The sequence below is a fragment of the Chelmon rostratus genome, chromosome 1, assembly GCF_017976325.1.
Source record: "Chelmon rostratus isolate fCheRos1 chromosome 1, fCheRos1.pri, whole genome shotgun sequence".
Classification (NCBI taxonomy): Eukaryota; Metazoa; Chordata; class Actinopteri; order Chaetodontiformes; family Chaetodontidae; genus Chelmon; species Chelmon rostratus.
Window position 1 is genome coordinate 30,162,388 of NC_055658.1, and position 17,589 is coordinate 30,179,976.

Sequence of the window (17,589 nt, forward strand, 5' to 3'; positions counted from 1 at the left end):
TTTCTCTTCTCTTAAATTGGTTCCTAAATTCGGCAGCGCCAGAGTACGACATGGAACATTTGCTTGCATTCTTCAGCCCGCTCTGTGTTCGCCGCTAACAAGGCTGCAATTAAAGTTAAAGGATGACAAGCATCAACACCCTGCAGAGCACCTCATCGATATTTACGGCGTTGAATATTAATGAAAGTCACACTCAAAGGGCACGGGAGGATTCACTTTGGAAAAAACGACATGTTCCCCTTTTGGAAACCAGTAGGGGAGGAATTCATTTTACTTGCTATGGTGATTCCTGCCTCGTTAGCTAAACCACCTGAGCACACCTTTGTGCTCAAGAATTCACCCAACACTGTCATGTGCTTTAGTAACACAAGATCAGTAGAATCAGTCACTACTGATTACACAAGATTTTGGTTTGATGTGTATTTCTTTGCACCGGACCACCTGGACTGTTCATCATACTGCCATCTCCACCGTCACTGTAACCACATCCACATGTGTCCTCTGTATCCCTCTCTGCAGTGAGACAGGAAAGCCACGATGACCCTCCTTTTCTCTTTCCCCTTGTGAATTATAAAGTGTGAGAAGTCACAAATGAGTAGTTTTCACTTGACATGAGCAAAGCTCGACACCCTGTGATTCAGTGGCTCAGGGGGTTACTGATGCTCGCCACACAGTCCTATACGTGGACGTGGTAATTAATTACAGTCTTACATCACTGGAATACAGATTGCATTACTCCCACCAGCTGGACAAGTAGGGGCACACACACACACACACACACACGCTCCCTCATCCCTGCAGGTTGATGTTGTTGTGAAGTGGCCTGGACACACACACAGAGCTGGATCTCGCACCAGAACAGTCGGCATAAATGTTGATAACAGCCAGAGGTCGTGTCACGCTAACTGGGGGTGCAGGATATTTGAATAAATGGACCAGCTAACATGAATTACCCTGGCAAATTTCAAAAAAGTCAAATTTCAGGATGAATGAAATCTCAGACTAACCCAATTCAGCTTTTTGCAGCTTCAAAGGGAGCAGCGTAAAGTCTGAGGAACTGCCTTATGTGATGTCACTCGAGTCAGCGTTGGTGGTTTGCGTGTAAGACTACAAAATTAAAAAAATAATAATCTGGGGGTGCGGATTCAGAGGAAGGGGAGTTTATCACACCTCTGTCGGCTACTCCTCTTCCCCAATCTCTGGCTGCATTGCATTGTGGGTATTATAGGCAACAGGTTTTGACAAGGAAGAAGAAAATGTGGAATAAAAAACAAAAAAACTATATTCTGCAGCATCAATTTTTACACTTTTTTGAACAACGTTGCAGGGGAGCAATGCTGAATCTGTGGAGCGCTCGTTAAAAGCGCAGCAGACAGGCTGCGACTGCCATAAGCAACGCTGAAGAGACGCTTTCACTTTATGTATTTTTAATGACAGTCTTGTGCATAATTCTTCACATCTGAGTGAGTCTCATCCTTTTGAGAGTAGATCCTGTCGCTTCCTTCAGCCACATTTCACTTGAAAAGTGAATCTGAATTATCTGACATCACTGATTGATTGAAGTTGTTTGGTGATCACTCAAGAAACCTGCACAGCTGTTGTCATCATCGAGGATCAAATCTTGAGGGTGACCTGAAAATATTCAGCGGAATTCAGAAATTCTCAAATTTGTCTAGAAACAACACATTGAACTGTTTATTTACACTGTTTATGTGTATTAACGTGTGCTCGGTGTGCAGCATGACACTGTGTGTGTGCTGTATGAATGGATATATGAGTAAACGCATGTATACTTAGGTATGTTTCATCTGCATAACTACCATTTTATTCACTGTCTGGACTGTGTAGGTTGCTCCTAATTGTTCTATTTTTCGTCTTGTGAGGAAGGTAGGCGTAATGAGCTCTGGCTTCAGCCTTCATCCTCTCCATCATTGCTACAATCAGTTTTTTTGTCATTCACTCATTATTTTGTGGCTTCTTTCAGATGATGGGATTATTGTGAAGAGTATTTGTGTTTGTCCTGCGACATAAAACATGAAACCATAGCAGGTCGAGCCGCATTTTCGAGGCCACTTTGAATGTTCAACAGCCCGTTTGACCAAAGAATTACTCTGTTTTGCTTTGCTAACGGCAAAGTAAGCCTGACTCTGCAGCACTTCAGTTCTGTACAGTCATATGTCATATTGTCAAAAACAGCAGAGGCATAAATCCACTCCCCTGCTGTCAGTGTTCAAGTAGAAAGCTCAAAATGAGAAATACAGCCCATACTGCTGCTGCTATCTACCCACACACACACACACACACACACACACACACACACACACACACGAACAAGCAGACAGAAATACAACCACACACTTCACAAGATCACAAATCACTGCCACGGATTTGTAATCTAATAGCTGCAAGGAGTTATTCCCCATAAACTTCAAATTCCACCTCTTCAGTGCCTCAGTATCAGTAAAGACGTCCCTCCATCACCCTCTGAAATACAACACAGGAGCTTTCATGAAGCTTGTGTTTCCAGAGTCCCTCAGGACCTTCAAACAGTCCTTTTTTTTTTTTTTGCACAGGCAGGTGAGAGCAGGCTGTCGTCTACCTGCACTTGGTTTTTGAGTGTTTTGCGTCTGGTGGGTGTTGAAAACCTGTCTCAAGCTGATTTTCTTGGTTCTCTTCTGTTAAAAAGGCGGTCTAAGTGGGCAGCCGGCAGGAGAAGCTCTCAACTGCCGGTGACTCACCTGACAGCCTCCGTGGATCACTCTCCTCGTCAAAGCCCACTCACAGCCGTCCAAAGCAGCCTTGTTTCCACTGCCTTCCTCACATGGATCCGTGTGTTATGCAATTTAAGAGCTCTTCATCTCTGTGCTATAGACACAACTTTAGAGCTTTAGGAGGACATAACTCAGGCTAAACTGACAACACTTGATATTTTTCTGCTTTTTTCACATTTGCGTTCAAGCCAGAATTGAGGGACACACACTTTGTCGCACTTTCAATTGCAGCTTTCGTATTAATTGAAATAGGAGTTGTTCAGAAATTTTGGCAATACTTTATGATTAGCCTAAAAGCTGATCATCCATCAACCTCTTCGATCCCTTAAAATGAAGCTGCTTCCAGTGGTGGAAAGTGTGTAAAGCTGTCTGTACTGCATATAAGTAACATTTTGAGGTATGTTTACTTCAGTATTTAAATTTTATACCAATGCACTCAGAGGCAAATATTGTACTTTTACTCCTACTACTTTTTTAAAACTCTAATTACATTATAGATTAAAATGTTGACTACCAAATAGTATATAAAGCAGTTAGAAATAGCTCCACCTGGATCAGCTGCAACAATATAATGCTGCTTATTCGACGCAATCCCTCCTCACGTGTTGTGTTACTCAAGGACTGTACTTTACTCGAGTATCTCCATTTCAGTAGTTCTGTTTATTTTACAGCTATAGTTACTTTTCAGATTAATAGTTTACATAAAACACATGATAAACTTATTAAATATGTTGTTTCAGATTAAACCTCTGCTTCTCAACAAGGAGTATATATGTATGTTGTTGCTTTGGTGCTTTTGAAGGGTCTAAATACTTCCTCCACGCGTGCATTTCTCAAGCAGTTCAAGCAGTTTTCTCAGGTTGTTTAGCTCGAATAACTAAAGGCCTAAAGACGCCAGTGAAATGTTTGTGAGGCGGATTTTTCTTTCTCATCCCAGTGATCATCTCACAAGCCCTAGACAGGAACCTCTGATCGACCCTTCCTGCACCCCAGTTCATGTTGGCAGTAGTCTATCTGGCTGTGATAGCTGGCTGCATGGAGTATCTAGCATCACCTAGTGGCAGAAAGGGGAACGACGTAAACTAGACAAATGATTTACCCAAGACCAACTTCATCTGGATTTATTAAAAGGAAACAGTCTTACTTTGGTCTTACCACATTTTATTGCCAAAAAGCTAAAAATAAACTTTTTTTTCCTTCATTTATTTCACCATAAGAGTCCTGGACCTTTTTTTTTTTTTTTTACTTTAATGAAGTGTAAGCAAACATGAAGTCATAAATTACATGTACCACTGGCAAAGTTACATAACACAAATGGATCGGATACAATGCAAAAACAAAGTTCTTGAAGACACCTGCTGAATAAATGATAACAGTGCACAATAAAAAATATGCAAATATTAGACTTTCAGTAAATGCATCAGCAAAAACTGACAAATATAACAAAGTGAAATGGCGTCAACCAACAAATGGCAGCGGTCTCTGTAGTTTCACTTGTGCAGAACAGACTCCTGCACTGATAACAACACACAGACAGGACGTCAGTATTTAGATCATTTACAACTGGTGATAAAGTTTATGCCCAAAAAACGTTTTTTTTCACACCAGAACTGTGATTTTCCCACAACTCCGACTGTTTCCACATTCATGAGCACGTCTGTACACCACTATAGACAAGATACACACATACGGCACATTCCCACACACAAGTACGCACTCAAACACACACATTCTTAATTCCAAGGGATCATGAGGCACTACGTATATCTCCAGCAGTCTAGTCTTCCCAGCAGTCTGAGGTCTCCCTGGTTCAGTGTACCTGCATGAGTCTAGTTAAGTCTAGGTGTAGTAGATGATCTCTGGAATCTGCCCGTCCTCCACTGACGTACCATTGTTATTTCCAGGTGAGCTGAAAAAGAAAAATGTCGTCTTGGTCCCTGTCGCTGATTCCTGGGTCACTTTCTTCATCCCTTTTGTGCCATAATGGGAGTCTGGGCCCTGAGGAGTGAAATGTTAAAGCAGGCAACAGGTTAATCCTAGCCTGGGTTCAAACAGATCATGTTCATTTATGGAATTTAGGACATATTTTAAAATGCAGCAAGTTCGGACTGACCTTTAAGGTGGCACACGCAGTGTAGCTGACATTGGGTAGGATTTCCACAGGCTCTTTGAACATCACTCTGAACGTGTTCGCTGTGCCGTCGCAGCTGAAACCAGTGTCGTTCTGGCCCAGTGTAATGCGTTTGTCGCTCTCTAAGATCTGCAGGACAGGATAATGTCTTTACTAAATGAACAATGAGGGGCAAAGGGAAAAAAGTTCACAGCTGGCTGCATACTTTGCATTTTTGAGTTCATCTGTGCGGAGGCATATTTTTCTGGTTAGTAACTAAAAGTGCTGAATGTGCATGAAATCATTTATGATCCACCACATATAACCACCACTATGTCTCTAACTAAATTATACCCACGTTAGTGGGCTCAAACTGGAGCATCATGGGGATGTTGTGATTACACAACAGAGGCCCCTAAATCACAGGATCAGGACGCCATATAAATCATCAGTCTGTCATTTTCAAATCTATCAAGTACTGTGACAGTTAAGCCTTTAGATTTAAATGATTTCTGCAAGTTGACAGACAGTATTTGAATCACTGAGGAAATCTGAGATGTGGGTGGTGATTCAGAGGTCTGGAACCAGCACGAAACACCACAGTGCATTGTGCCTTATCCGTGTAAAACACTAATACAGTTTTTGGTAACTGACAGTAAAGAATTCTCCAGTTTTAACAAGTATTCGTGCACTTCATCTGCACTGATAAGCCACAGTTAAATCACACTAGCTCTCTGAGGTAGTACACATCGGTTGTGGGAAACGCATGAAACATTTAGTTGAAGAGGAATTACACAACATACAGAATGAAGGGAAACTGCAACCACTGCTGGAACAAAGTGTTTGGATATCTGAAGAAAATGTCAAGTATCAGCACTGGCATCAAATGTTTGCTCAGATTTACTGAAGTATTTTGGATCAAAGGGTTTTTTTGTTTAAAAACATAAATCTACATATTGGCAATCAGATTCACATGTTTTGTCCGAAACTGGAAAGTTTCTGGAAAGAAGTGTTTAAAACACTTAATGTGGTATGTGGGGTAAATATTGTAAGGGACCCAATGGTGGCTTTACTAGGTCTATTACCAAGAGGCATTAATGGAAGAGCCAAAAAATATCTTGTACAAATACTATTAGCAACAGTGATTAAATGCATCACAGTACAGTGGCTGAAGCCTGACCCTCCGACATACAGTATGTGGACTGGAAAAATAATGGAAGTATACCAAATGGAACAAATAACATACTCCCTAAGACTTCAAAAAGATCTATTCACTAGAAGGTGGAGCCCTGCAACGGGTATACAGTTAAAGTGAGGAACCCATTTGATCTATATTATTGATCAGATATCATTTTTTTAATTCTATTTTTATTTTATTGTATTTTGTCTATCCCACTCTGTTGTATTTCATTTATTATTTTTTCTTTCTGTCACTATAGCTCTGCCCTCATTTTTGTTTCGTAATTGTTATCATGCCCCTATAAGCACTAAGTTGTAAAATTTTGAGGGAAAAAATAGCAGATATGATGAATGTGATTTTGTATATATGTTCTGAATGAAACTGAAATAAAAACATAAATCTGCTTATTTTTTTTTTTTAACTTAAGTTCTTGCATTGCCAGTTGTATTAAGACAACGTTACACTTTGAGAAGGTTGGCTTTTTGTGAAATGAAAAAAATGAAAGATATGTTCCTCAGAATTATCCCAAAAAGACAAAAAACTGGTGTATTTTCCCAGTACCTACAGAGACATCACACTGATGATGTCATCGACATCATCCTTCCTTAACGCCTGAAGTTACCTGTATGTTGACCTGATAGTCAGTGGGTCCGTGTATTGAACCATACAAGCCAAAACCCACTATGGATATTCTTCTGTTAACATTGAATCTACAGAGGGAGAAAGAAAAACAGAGAGAGGAAATGAAAAACAAATTGCAACCACAACTCAGTTTGCTCAGATTTACAATTGATCCGTCTGTTCGTCGCCTCACCTGATTCTGTCGCTGGTACCACTGTACCCCCATCGACTCTCAACCTGCTGGAATCTATTAATGCTGCACTCCTCTCCTCTGAGGCAGCAGCGGGGCCTGTCAATGTAGTCGACCCGTGGTTTGGGGTTTACTGTAAAGTGTAAAAACAGATTTACCACCTCCCGATCGAACAATATTCCAGACTGGGCAGGCCCTGTTGTACAAGAAAGAATATCAAGCTGGTTTCTGTGGTTCGAGTTGTATGGACACATCAGGAACATGACGAATATGTTCAGTAATGGCTGAATTGGTCAGTATGGTGTTGGAAAAAAAAGTGCCAATGCAGCATTAGAAACGATTTCTATCTTTGTGATACGCTTACCTGCAGCAAACTCCTCAACAGTCATGAGCGGGAAGCGGATGAGGGGGAGGGCTTTGCCCAGAACCTTCTGTTTGTTCTCCGAGGTCGGGGGAAGCTGCTGTCTGTAACACTCGGCCTCCGCCCAGCGTACCACCGCCCCGAACAGACGGTTCTCCCTGATGCTGAGTGTGTCTCTTTGTAGCACCGCGCACAAGGTGTCTACACGTGGAAACCGCCGGATACACACAAACACAGAGAGCATTCAGCGTTTCGCATCCAAATGCGTCGTAGAAAAAGAAATATGAGGTCAAAAAGACTCACACACCGAGGTCAATATCTGTAAAGCCCTCTGCGTTTATTGCGTCCGCAGTGCTTTTGTCTATGGTGTCTAAGCAGAGACTGGCAAGCTGAGGCTCATCGAATAACCTTGCCTGTAATCAAAGCACAAAAGAAAACACATACAGTATCTATTAGTCAATACTGGTCATTTCTTTACATGCAGCAAAAGTACAAAAGCCGTAAAAGAAAAGCATTTATTTACTAAATATTGCGTCAGTATATTTTTTCATATTTTATATTCCAACATCAACAAATTAGGCTTTGGCCAAAAATATCCTTCAAACATCACACAAGCAATGACAGTAATAATTAAGAGTAATCATCTGGGAACGTGTCTCTTTTCTCTGGGCTGCTTCAGGCGGTTTATACACGTTGGACACACACACAAAAAAAGAGAGTTGTTTTTGATCATGAATCAGCCTGAAGGCACCGCAGCCAGCAGCAGAACAAAAATCAAACAAACGGTGGCATGAAACAAAAATAGAACAGCTAACGTCATAAAAACTCAACCATCAGTAGCTGGAGGAAGGTGTGGGGTAGATATAACAAAAGAAAAATGGCTTTGTCCTTTACCTTTGTGGAGGCTGATACAGCCTCCAAGAGATGGGAAGATAAGAATTGTTCTAACGTGATTTCATATGTTGCCCCAAAAAACGTCCTTAAAAATCAGACCAGTCTGTTATTGAAACTTTCTCCTCCTGCCATGCTTCAAAATCCTCTTACGTTGGTGCTTTATGCCTTAAATGATGAGTTCAGCTAAAATTTTAAGAATATATTTTCTCACTTTCTCCTGGCCGAGCAGCGGGTTTGATTTTCTGTGCTGAGATTTGGAAATAACTGCAAACTTACAGAAAACAAAAAAACTGTCCCAGTTTCTCTGGACAGGCACCAGATATCAATGTGCATCAATGTATGTCTCTGACAGGAAGTAGATCCAATGTCCACTGATCACAGTACAGTCAGTAAATTATCTAAACCACCATTTCTGCAAAGGCATGTTGTGTTCAAATGTCATTTTTCAAGGCTTTGAGCACCACAAATGAAATTCAAGATTCTCAGAGACAAATAATGAAATTTAAGGTGGCAAACCAAAAGGTGCACTTAAAGCTGTTTAATGCCAGACAGCTGACGTCTCAAATGTGTACTATGCAGTAACCTGAGTGAGGAGCATGAACGCGTTGTCGGCTCTGAGGTGCTTGGTGAGGAACTCCACACAGTGACCCTCCAGGGCAGGGACGGCGTACTTCTTAGCCGTATACAAAGTCGTCATCACAGTCTCTGGACCAATGTGGACCTCATCAGAATACAGGAACCTGTGCAGAGGCAACAGAACAACATGTGCAGTCAGGTGTTCATGTTGTATAACTCAGACAAGTGGAGCCATCACATTTTAGACTGACAAACCTGAAAAAAAGGAAGTAGACTGATTGTGTCCGGTGTCGCAAAAGAGAAAATGTTTCTTCAAAACCGCAAGGGCTGGGCATCAAACCTCAGACTGAAATCTGATCTACACGAGTATGAAACACTGTCTGAAAGCCAGGGTCAAATGTCTGGTCAGATTTATAATCTCATGCACCTGATTTCCATCATTCCAACAATTTTAGACTGCATTTGCTTGTTTGTTTGTTTTTGCTTGTCTCCCATCCCATCCCAGCTCTTCATATAAAAGCTGTTTTTTCTCTGTACATCAGAAAGAATTTGTCTTGAGCATCTGTCCCAAAGGTGATTCAACTAATGATTGTTTTCATTGTATTAATCAATTTGCTGATGATTTTCTCAATTAACTGATTAGCTGTTTGGTCTTAAATGTCAGAAAACGGCAAAAGATGTCGATCAGTGTTTCACAGAGCCTGAGATCACATCCTTGTTTTGTCCACAACCCAAAGATATTGCTAATGTCACAGAAGAGTAAAAAAAAGGAGAAAATATTGACATTTAACAAAATGTTGGCCTCTTTTCTTTAATAAATGCTCAAACTAATTAATTATCAAAAAACTTGCAGATAAATGTAATAGTTGACAACTCATTGATCAGTTGCTGCAGCTCTACAACACATTCTATCACAAGAAGAGCAGCAGATCCTTGGAATCAGAGAATATGTGTAATTTCATCTTGAAAAGCGATTTAAGCAGTTAATCAAGTAGCAAAATTGCTGCAGAACATTTTTTCGTTGATGAACAATTAATACATTAATTACTGATTGGTCCAGCTCTACACAACACTGTACTTAGCTAATGCTTGTGTACCTACAAGAGTCTTTAATAATCTGAGAGTTGCATGATGAGTTAGTTGATCGCAGCGTGCAGGGCAACAACAAACACCCTCCTTCAAATGTATATGAAGCTGTGTGTTGCAGAACATGCACACTGACTATGTGTGCTTGAATTTGACACTGCATTGTGATCACCTGTCCCACCTGAGCAGGGCGAGGAAGGCTGCGGGCTCCACATCGGGCAGCTCGATTTCCGTCGACGTCGTGGCCATCCCTCCGTTGAACATGGCATCAAACACGGCGCTGCCAGCGGCCAGGACGAATTTATGGGCCGGTATCCTCTGGGCCTGTCTGCCTTTCCCGACTATGAACCTGACGTCGCTGAGCAGCTCGTTGTTGAAGAGGAAGGCGAAGCGCTCCTTCAAGGAGCTCTTCGTCGCCTGCCAGTTGTACATGGGCTCCCGGTGAAGGCCGAGGACAGGCGGGGAGGCGGACCGGGCAGGACCGGAGGCTGGCACGTTGGAGAGCAGTGCTGCGGCTCCAGACTGAGCCGAGTTGGACGCTGCCTCCTGACCGTCATGGTTTGACGCTAAGCCGCCGCGTTCGCTGCCGCCGCTCCCGGTCGCCATAACGACACACTTTTATTTTTTTTATGCTATAAAGAACCGTCAATGGCGCACGTACATACACCGACCGTACCGTATGTGTCGGTATTTATTACGTGGTATCCATCGCGGCGGGCGCCATCGCTCTCAGATGTTTAGCTAGTTACCTGCTAGCTTGCGTCTTTTCAGAATTGACGCAGGCGCACACGTCCTGAAAAACATTTTTTTCACTAAACTTTATTGTTGAATTCAAAGTAGCAAACAAAGAAGGTAACAGTGCTGTAAAGTGCCAACGACAAGAACAAAACAGCTATATATACACGATTTTAAGACTTTAAAGAGGGCGAATGAATAAATAATGCAAAAGTAAAAGTAAAATAATATGAGTAAAGTTGTGATATATATTACAAATAATAATGTGTTGACTTTCTTATTTAAGGAGGGTGAGATAGTTTCCTTCAAACGTACAGCAAAGCTAAGTTTGTTTTTATTGGTAAATTAACATTGGTGAATGTATAATTTAGCCATAAAAATTACACTTATGAATGAAAACAATATTACTGTCTTTGGGATTACATAGATAGAAACCAATTAAAATGTCTTTGAAATAAAAGGAATATATATATATATAATTATTAAGGTCTTTTTTTTTTAGTTTATATGTATATCTCTATATGTTCAGAATAAAGCACAACCACTGTCATGTCACAGTTCACAGAAAGAATACACATCAATCACATCAATATATATATATATATATATTTAGAAAAAACGTTATTTTACTTTTTTCTGACGGACAAATTATAACACATGCAATTTAGGATTCAATTCAAAAGGAATTCCTATCACCTCATTGGATATATATATAAATAAACATTGCCGATTCCTTCAGCAACAACTTAAACATTTGCTGGTGCCAGTTTGTATGTCTTTCAAGGGGAAAGCTTGGTTGATATCATTCAAATAGGCGAGGCTAAATATCTTAAGCATCCAACAAACACTTTAACAATAACGATGGAAATAATACAGGCTTAACATATAAAATGATCAGTTATTGTGTCACATAAATAACTAAATTCTTTTTCCTGGATTGATAATAATTAGACCTACATTTTTGGAGATCAGCATAGAAATCCTGTTCTTTATTTATTAAAAAACAGAGAATAAACGTATAAATACGGATATATATCAATTATATTCAAACATGGACATATATACATGTATACACATAAACATATTTACACGTTTATTTGTATGAATGATTAATTTTGTGTTTACATTGCCTGTATTGCCTTGTATAATGCAAATTATCTGTTTATTTTAATTTTGAATAATATGCATCCCGCTGCTTGACGTTTTCCAGTCGACCGCTAGATGGCAAAATCTGCACTTTTACTAAAAGAACATAAACAACAGTCACAGCCTATTAATAGATGGTAACAATCAAAAATAAATAATTATCATTGTGCTAAGCACTGTAACGTAAGCTCCTCTGTTAGATAAGCAGCGATATGAGATCGTTCTCTTTAAAAGTGAGTCTAAACGGCTGTGTGTGCTTGTGTGTGTGTGTGTGTGTGTGCGCGCGCGCGCGCGCGTGTGACAGTAGGTAGGAGGGAGGGAGGTAGGTTAGAGAGAGAGAGCCACAGAGAAAGCCACAAAGATTGTAGCAGAACAAGACCGAGCACATACTGCATGCAGAAGCTGCAAGTTGTTTGCATTGTTGGACTCCCCGCGACTTCTCCCCATCCCTTGAAACATGAGGCACAGATTGCACGTGAGAGTTTCCTGCGTCTGAACTATTTTAAAACAATTCTCAATTCTCGCTCAAGGTGATTCGCTCATACCTGGTCCGCAATGAGCGCGTCTGCAGGCACGGGGGTGTTCGTGCTCTCCTTGACGTCCATCCCCATCTGCTACTTATTTAATTCCCTCATTTACAGCAACAGGTGAGTGACAACAGGTCCACACCTTTTTTTTTCTTTTTTTTTGTATCTGTAAATTCTCAGCAATTATTGGCATCTTCTCAGAACGATTCGATCATTTCAAAGATACATGCTTATACTGTATGTGTGCTTAGTGCTGAAGCTTTCTTCTTCGCTGGGTGTACAACAGTCGTCATCCTGGTCATTTCGGCCCGTTTCATGCTCAAGAAAAAGGCTCCAGTAGATCCTCTTTTCTATGGTATGAACACACAAATGCATGTTCCTTGTTGTGTGAGAAATATTGATTTTTATACCAAGTCATGAGCTAGAAATCATAAGGCTCTGTCCCACTTTTAAATCAAAGTAGAGATATCAGCATATTCATTGTCTTTGGAAGTATTTGTTTTGTTTTATTAATACAACCTAGTGGGTTGTAAATGTTAAAAAGTTATATATTGGATATTATGTATGCATGGTACACAGCCAGTAAAGTGTTCGCTGTTGGCCAGTTTGTCACCCTGTTGGAATGAACTGAATATATGCATCTATTTGCGCAGTGTACGCAGTGTTTGCATTCCTCAGTGTGGTGAACCTGATCATCGGGCTGGAGCAGGACAACATCATTGATGGATTTGTGACGTTTTTCCTCAAAGTGGCAAGTGTCGTGTTGTGAGTCTTGTTTGCGAGTTGTCTATGCTGGATGCGCCCGCACGAGTTTCTCCTGATAAACAACCATCGCTGTCTTTCAGGCAGATCCACACATTAAGACAGCACATGGACACATGATCTCCTACTGGGATGGCTGTGTGCACTATCTCATGTATCTGCTCATGATTGCTGCCATAACTTGGGGGTAAGAGCAGGATATTGGATGGATATTTGCCACATTAGCATTAAATATGGGAGAATCTCTCTCTTTTGTGCTTACACTATGTTGAAGTCTATATAATTTTATTTGATGGGTTAAATTTCCTCAGATTTTTCATGTAAAATCTGAAAAAGAGCAGTGTTTTTTATTGATTAGTATACATGAGTTAAAGTTGACACCCTCTATCTATCTATGTATCTGCACAGGGACAGCTATCGAGCCATTGGACTCTACTGGGTGGGATCTTTTCTCATGAGTGCCATAGTCTACATTCTTGGGAATGCTGTGGGTAAGTACACTAAAAATAATGGGATGCTTTTAGATGCTAGGGTAGTGTAGTCTGTGTAACCCCCTGCACATGCATCCCTTGAGAACGGTCCAAACGTCGCAGTTTTTCTGTAGACTACAACTTAAATGGATCCACATTTCAATGTAAATGCAGCTACTTTTAGTGCTTTTGTTTTGGTCTGTCCCACCATGAGATATTTTCTTGTTCTGCTTTTTTTTTACCAGGGAAATATGGGACCCAGGATGGCCTCTTCCTCCTCCACATGCTGTATATCTCAGTGTCTGTCTGGGCCTGCTTCCGCATCTTCAGCCAGCCCTCCACACAGGATGTTCAGGCAACAGTGAGTCAGGATCAAAACTGGCATTAAGGATTAAAATTTAAGATTCACACACGTAGCTTTAAACTGACTCTTATATGTGAGGAAATGCAAAGCAAAGTGGTTTTTGAAATATGAGACGTCACAATTTAAACATCATTTTTTTCCAAGTTCGGCTCCGGTCTCAATGTTTTTGTCATACATCTTAGAGCGCTGGCCAAAACTGTTTGAACAGCATATCTTTGCTTTTTCCAGAGCATCCCGGAGGCTGAAAGAAAAAGTTTCCTCCACAGACCTCTGGACTTACTGTTCATTATCTACCTCATCCCTGCTTTTGCGTTCTGTGTCTTCAGAGGCCTGGTAAGAGACCTTAAAATCAGCTGCCCATTGCACGCACAGGGTATTTTCTTTATGTAGAGCGCTTCTCTATTTCAAACTCTTTGCGTTTTAGATTGTTCTGGACTGTTCCAGCAAATGGTGTCGAGATTACACACTGCAGTACGAGCCTTACCTGAAAGACCCTTCAGCCTATCCAAAAGTACAGGTAAGTCAGGAAAGTGAGGTCACAAGCACCAAACTTTCATCTTCACACTGTCATTGCACAGATCTCTGAAGCAGCAGATGATATCCATGTTGGTTAGATGCTGATGAGCATGCTGTACTCTGGACCGTACTACATCATTACTCTCTATGGACTGATGGTCCCGGGATGTGAGTGGATGCCAGATCTGACTCTTGTACACTCGGGAGCAGTGGCACAGGTACGTTCTGTTGGTTACTCCTAACTCTCGGCTGGAATAATGATAAATAAGCCTTTGTCGTTAAAGAAAAGAACATTATTTTAATTGATCTGTTTTGGTTTTTTTTTTTTTTTTTACCACTTTTTTCTATTTTTTGTGCACTTTTATGACATCATTGTTTGTTAGGGCTGTCTGTGGATCATTATTTGACCATACGTATGAAATGCTGCATAAAGCTTATAGATATCTTATTTAGTTTTCAAGATTTTAACCAGTAACCTTCACAAAGGGTGGGGCAGACCAGGAAAATGCCTGCAACCCACCTGTAACTCGCCTTGTTTGGGAATAGGCCTATAAAATGACTTTGAGCCGAACCCATAGTGGTGCCACAAATGCCAAAAGCATGTGACTCAAAATCCAGTGGACAGAATTTCACCTTTTTAGGTGTGCACGCAAATGGCTGAGGCCGATCACGTATTTGCTCATAACACAAAATGGTCTAAAATTGAACAACTCGGTGTGAGAATATTTTACTTGCTGCGTCAGCCCTCACATCCTTTACGTTAGAATTACAACTTTTTTCCTGTGTGATTTTACTTGTTGATGCCCTGCAGACACTCTGAATGGCACCATTTTTCTTTTATGATCAGCTAGCCCAGGTGTTAGTGTCTTTGCCTTGATGACAGGTGTCCATGAATTTGGGTGGTGGAGCTTCTGAAGGGGCACTGAATGGAGGGGTGGAGGCTATTTGTTTTCCTGTTAAAATTAAATTTCTCCAGAATACTCCACCTTTAATTCTTGGTGTGCATATTATGTTACCTGCAACGCGCTTTGTAACTTTGTTAAGAAAGTTTTATCTTCATTATTCACTTTTTAGGAAGTAAAATGAGGAATCATAAAACATATTTGAAAGAGAAAAACAGTGGAAGATTTCTTTGTCATGGATGTTTCTCTGCCTCTGTGTCCAACATAGCAGAATTTCTTCACATTTAAACAAGGAAACCAAACCTATAGATGATGTCTGACCCCTCTATTAATGAAATGCTTGCCAAGGTCAATTATCCATCCCTTGTTGTGGTTTTTATCATCAGCGGTCACACAGAATTCTTCCATATAGTGGAGCTTTGTGCAAAATCTTTCCCCACATGACATCATCATTCCAGAGAGATAAGGCAATGCTAGACCGCGACTCGGCATCTGGCCAAGTCTAGACTGCACCGTAACTTTCTCCTCTATGTGGTGATTTCAGATCGGTGTCTGTTTAAGTTATTCTTTGGTGCGATCAAACAGCCGTGGCTCCGCCTGAACAGATATGGTCCCAGTCAGCATCACACTATCTGTTTACATCTAAAGATGGAAACTCTGAAGAGTGGTGGGAGCAGCGAGTGCACCAATCACATCTCGACAACACAAAGCAGCTATTGTGTTTGAGCCGCAGGCTGCCGCGTCACTCACCGGTGGGATAAGGGCAGAAGCTGACTTCAGACCAAGAGGAATGGTGGTACTGGTGGTATTCGCTCAAATGTCAGCTGTTCGGCCGCGCTATAAATAGGAAAGCTGATGCTCTGACAGCCATGGTTGCTATGAGACGTGTCTTTTTCAGTGACTTTCTATGAAATGGTGACTGGCAGGAGTCTGTTAGATGTGGATATTTGTGGATAAGTGTCCAGAATTTGTCCAGGTTTTAGTGACCATCAGTCCTCTAAAGGAAAGATATACTCTAAAACAGCTGTTTTACTTGTGTTTTAATTGAATTATTCCTCTGCACGGACTGTAAAATTCAGACAATGTGATGTCTTGTCAAGATAAACATTACAACAATGGAATGTGCAATAGTAGAATACTTTGTCAGCAAGCACCCAGGATTCGCTATCAGAGGTTTCCCTTCTAGACTCAGTTTTGCACTGATGTATAACACAATAATACAGAGAGAAATCTAGAGGAGACAAAGATGGCAAACTCCACAAAAAGATCCTCATCCTCAAAAAGGAATCCTCAAAGGAAAGAGTATGACTTCACTTAAATATTAATCAATGATGAAATAATACTTGTAAAAACAAAAAAGAAAAAGTTTATCAGTGAGGCACCGTCACACAGGAGCACAAGATATTGTTAAAAAAATGTGAAATCAAGTGATAAAAGAAAACAATGTTCCTCTCAGTGTGAATGCAGACATAGTAACTGTGAAGCTTCTTTCTGTCACTTTTCCATCTCTGCCTCACTTCACAGGCCCAGTTCTCTCATATCGGTGCGTCTCTTCACACACGGACTCCGTTCTCCTTCAGAGTGCCGGCTGCCAGCCAGCCCGTCTTCTTGCTGGTCAACGTCCTGTACGCTGTGGTGCCTCAGGCTCTGTGCTACCGCTGCCGCACGCGGCCGGCCTTCTTCCTCAAGCCAACGCCAGATAAGAAGGCAGAATGACAGAGAGGGAGTGGCAGTGATGTCGAGGATGCCTAGATAAAAGGCTGAAGGACTTGCAAAGTACTGGTCTGTGTTTGCAGTTATTAGCAGTTGCTACTTTTGGAAAGGGAGCTGCTATGAGGGCAGTGGAGGTATTAGAAACATGACAAAATACTCAAGTGTCAAACAGAGTTTGTGTCATTTATATTCTGCTGCTTATTTTGAAAACGTGAACAGAAATTAAAAAGCTGAAAGTGTGTTTGTGTAAAGCAACAGCGAAGGCACAGGAGGGCACACTCAGAGCCCCAGTACAGATGCTTTAGTGCTTTAAAACTTGTGTGTGAGATTCAAACTACTTGACAGTACTTATTGTTCTTATATTTTTTTTTTTTGTTTACAAAAACTGCTCTCTTGTTGACACTGAGGTTTCTGTGCAGTGCCTTTTTGGCAGTGGGTCGGCAAATAAATAAATTGTGTACGTGTGTATGTGTATTTCATAATACACAGCATTGTTTATACAATAGACATGCAGATATTCAAGGATTTAAGGGCATTTGGTAACTAAAATTGGTCTATTATTGTCATACTCAGAGAGACTTGTCAAATGTGAAGGTGGTAATTACACAGAGAGAACATGAGATTAGTTTTGATGCCTTTAATCCTTTGCACTTTCAAATGAATTT

At 40.9% G+C, this 17,589-nt stretch overlaps 2 protein-coding genes across 3 annotated transcripts; one reads left to right on the forward strand and one right to left on the reverse strand.

Annotated features, from left to right (window-relative positions):
* Positions 1 to 3,972: 3,972 nt before the first annotated feature.
* LOC121603832 (BTB/POZ domain-containing protein 1-like) lies at positions 3,973 to 10,551 on the reverse strand. Of its 2 annotated transcripts, none has more exons than XM_041933094.1 (8): positions 9,971 to 10,551; positions 8,711 to 8,867; positions 7,541 to 7,646; positions 7,237 to 7,434; positions 6,876 to 7,005; positions 6,684 to 6,771; positions 4,885 to 5,031; positions 3,973 to 4,769 (listed from the first exon to the last, which is right to left on the reverse strand). In XM_041933094.1, exons 1-8 carry the CDS (start codon positions 10,393 to 10,395, stop codon positions 4,611 to 4,613), a joined length of 1,410 nt encoding a protein of 469 aa, XP_041789028.1. In that variant the 5' UTR covers positions 10,396 to 10,551; the 3' UTR covers positions 3,973 to 4,610. The 2 variants fall into 2 exon arrangements, with proteins under 2 accessions (XP_041789028.1, XP_041789020.1); XM_041933086.1 differs by having other exon boundaries at positions 3,974 to 4,769; positions 6,876 to 7,068.
* Positions 10,552 to 12,047: 1,496 nt separating this feature from the next.
* LOC121605734 (transmembrane 6 superfamily member 1-like) lies at positions 12,048 to 17,388 on the forward strand. Its single transcript, XM_041935787.1, has 10 exons — positions 12,048 to 12,317; positions 12,449 to 12,552; positions 12,851 to 12,948; positions 13,043 to 13,146; positions 13,368 to 13,450; positions 13,675 to 13,790; positions 14,022 to 14,126; positions 14,218 to 14,310; positions 14,408 to 14,527; positions 16,736 to 17,388. Exons 1-10 carry the CDS (start codon positions 12,226 to 12,228, stop codon positions 16,925 to 16,927), a joined length of 1,107 nt encoding a protein of 368 aa, XP_041791721.1. The 5' UTR covers positions 12,048 to 12,225; the 3' UTR covers positions 16,928 to 17,388.
* The last annotated feature ends 201 nt before the right edge of the window (positions 17,389 to 17,589 follow it).